Source organism: Rhincodon typus, chromosome 19 (assembly GCF_021869965.1).
Source record: "Rhincodon typus isolate 14 chromosome 19, sRhiTyp1.1, whole genome shotgun sequence".
Taxonomy (NCBI): domain Eukaryota; kingdom Metazoa; phylum Chordata; class Chondrichthyes; order Orectolobiformes; family Rhincodontidae; genus Rhincodon; species Rhincodon typus.
The window spans coordinates 15,982,199-15,984,821 of NC_063350.1; the positions used below are offsets into that span (position 1 = coordinate 15,982,199).

A 2,623-nucleotide genomic window follows, 5' to 3' on the forward strand; every position below is an offset into this window, starting at 1 on the left:
CGGGTCCGGTTCTGAGGAAGGGTCACTGGACCCGAAACGTTAACTCTGTTTTTTCCTTCACAGATGCTGCCAGACCTGCTGGGCTTTTCCAGCAACTTCTGTTTTGTTTCCTTCATTCCAATGTACTAATTATAACCCTCAATAATCAACCTGGTGCAATGAAATACAGGTTTGTGCATTGAGTGAAACAAAAAGAATTTTTCTTTTAAAGTATGACCTAAGATTAATTACAATGTGCTGAGTAATGGCAGTTAAAGGAATGCAGACTTTATCACTTACAGTTGGCACATTAGAGGTGATGTAATTTGCTGCTATTTCAGGTGGATGGTAAAACCAAAAATAAAACTAACTAGTACTACTTAAAATTTAAAAAAACAAACAAACTCCACTTAGCAGATGCCTTATTTAAATGTGAATAGTTCCAGCAGATGCCTTTCATAAATGTAAACAGTTGTGGGGAATTTTAACACTTAGATAATCAAACTTTAAGGAGATGGGAACAGATAATTAAAACTGCTTGAAGACCCGATTTGTCCCAAAGTCAGCAGCCTTTTAAAACAAGGCCTGTATACTAGGTACAATTAACAAGCTGATTAAAACTGAATATCTGATTTGCTGAACCTATTAAATTAGTAAGTACAGTGTAAATACATACTGAATATGGCCCCAAATAACTGATCTAAAACAATATAATGACTTTTAGAAGCTAAGGTAACTTTGTAATGAATTCTTATGCTTATAAAGAAAACAGTTAACTCTATTTTCTTGCTATAACCCACTGCTCATCATAATTGGACCATATGACTAATAGGAACAGCAGTTCTCTGTGCATTATATTAGCACGATGAAAAGCCCTAAATTGCTACATATGATGGTTTTTGTTGGCATGCAGTCCCTGTAAATGAGCACGGTTTTTTTTAAACCTCATTCATTCACAACAATGTTGGCAAGACAAGGGTGCATTTATTGCCCATCTATAATTGCCTTCAATCTAAGTGCCATGTTAGGCCACTTCAAAGGGCATTAAGAATCCACTGCAGTGTGGAATGGGTGTCACAAATTGGTTACATTGTATGAGGTTAGGTTCTCTGTCCTGAAGAACAAGAATCTAGCCACTTCCTTTGGTCATCATAATTGTCACTTGTGATTCATCCATTTCACACTGAATTGTGTGCTCTGCCATGTGAGCCACCATTACTTTTGAAAGCTTGCTTGTGAAACTCTGTGTTGAGGCCCAGTAGATGAAGTAATCAACCTTTATTTACTTACTGTGATATGCATGGACACAGTATCAGCACGGCTGCCTATTCAGTCTCCTCTTATATTATCCAACTTGTACTGGTCTTTGTTTAAACTTGATAAATATGTAGTTCAAAGCAGGTGAACATATGTCTACAATAGGAGCTGTGATATTACACTAGAAAAGGTAAAACTGGTGACCAAAGACCCTAACATTTGTTTAGCATTTTTGGCTAGAAACAACTACGTAGGGGGTTTACAAGTACTCAGTTGGATATGTGCATTTGATATTTGCATCAGTGTTGCCTTTGGCTCAGCATCCATCATATATGCTTGGTATTAGATTAAACTTTTGCAAGGCATCCCTATGATAGAACTGAGAGTTTAATTTATTACAACATTCCCTTCTGTTCGATTTAATTTAAATTCCATTTAACACTGCTTACCTTTGCTGCTCGCATTAAAATTTCTCTTTCTTGTTCATCTTTTCTCTGCTTTTCTATTTGATCTAGTTGTTCAAAGAACTTGAGCTGTGACTTTACATCATTTAACTGCTCATACCTGTCGTCCTCCTGAAATCAAAAGGAAATCTGAAATGATTTATCGTTTGAGAAAGTAGTGAAGTAATTCTTGCACAGAAACCTTGACAAGCAGACTGCCTTATCACCACTTTCCTGTATTATGCAAGTTTGTGAAGTGCAACATTCCAAATCAGCAAACACCTCAGTTAAAGCCTCAGTGGTAGGCACTGCTGCTTCACAATGCCAGGAAACCAGGTTCGATTCCAGCCTTTGACTACTGTCTGTGTGGAGTTTGCACATTCTTGCCGCATCTGCAGGTACTCCGGTTTCCTCCCACAATCTGAAGATGTGCATGTTAGGGAGACTGGCCGTGCTAAATAGTCCCTAGTATCCAGGGATGTGCAGCCCCTGTGGATTAGCCATAGTAAATGAATGGAGGGTTATGGGTCTGGGTGGGATGCTCTTTGGAGAGTTGGTGCAGACTCCATGGGCTGAATGGGCTCTTTTTGCACAGTGGGGATTCTATGTTCTATAAATAACCAAATTTGTGCTGAATAAGGGAAAAACTGTTCTGCGCACTGTCCTTCTATCCTTTCACTGTCCTTTTATCCTTTCACTGCTACCCTACTTCTAATAATAAATGATGTAGCAAAAATAATTTACTGTTAAATTCATTTTTTTTCATTTTAGGAATAAGCAAAGTGTATTTATAGTGACACCCACTAACAAAAAGAATCCTTGAAACCATCATTCACATGTGAGTTAGAGATAGTAGGAACTGCAGATGCTGGAGAATCCGAGACAACAAGGTGCAGGGCTGGATGAACACAGCAGGCCAAGCAGCATCATAGGAGCAGAGAGGC

At 38.4% G+C, this 2,623-nt stretch overlaps 1 protein-coding gene across 1 annotated transcript in view; it reads right to left on the bottom strand.

The window, feature by feature from the left end:
* The window catches only part of LOC109927131 (transcription initiation factor TFIID subunit 4-like), a 94,545-nt gene that overhangs the window by 55,852 nt on the left and 36,070 nt on the right, over positions 1 to 2,623 (bottom strand). Inside the window, exon 10 of the mRNA XM_048608547.1 lies at positions 1,686 to 1,811. Coding sequence (XP_048464504.1) covers positions 1,686 to 1,811 — 126 coding nt within the window. The remainder of the gene's footprint in view (positions 1 to 1,685; positions 1,812 to 2,623) is intronic.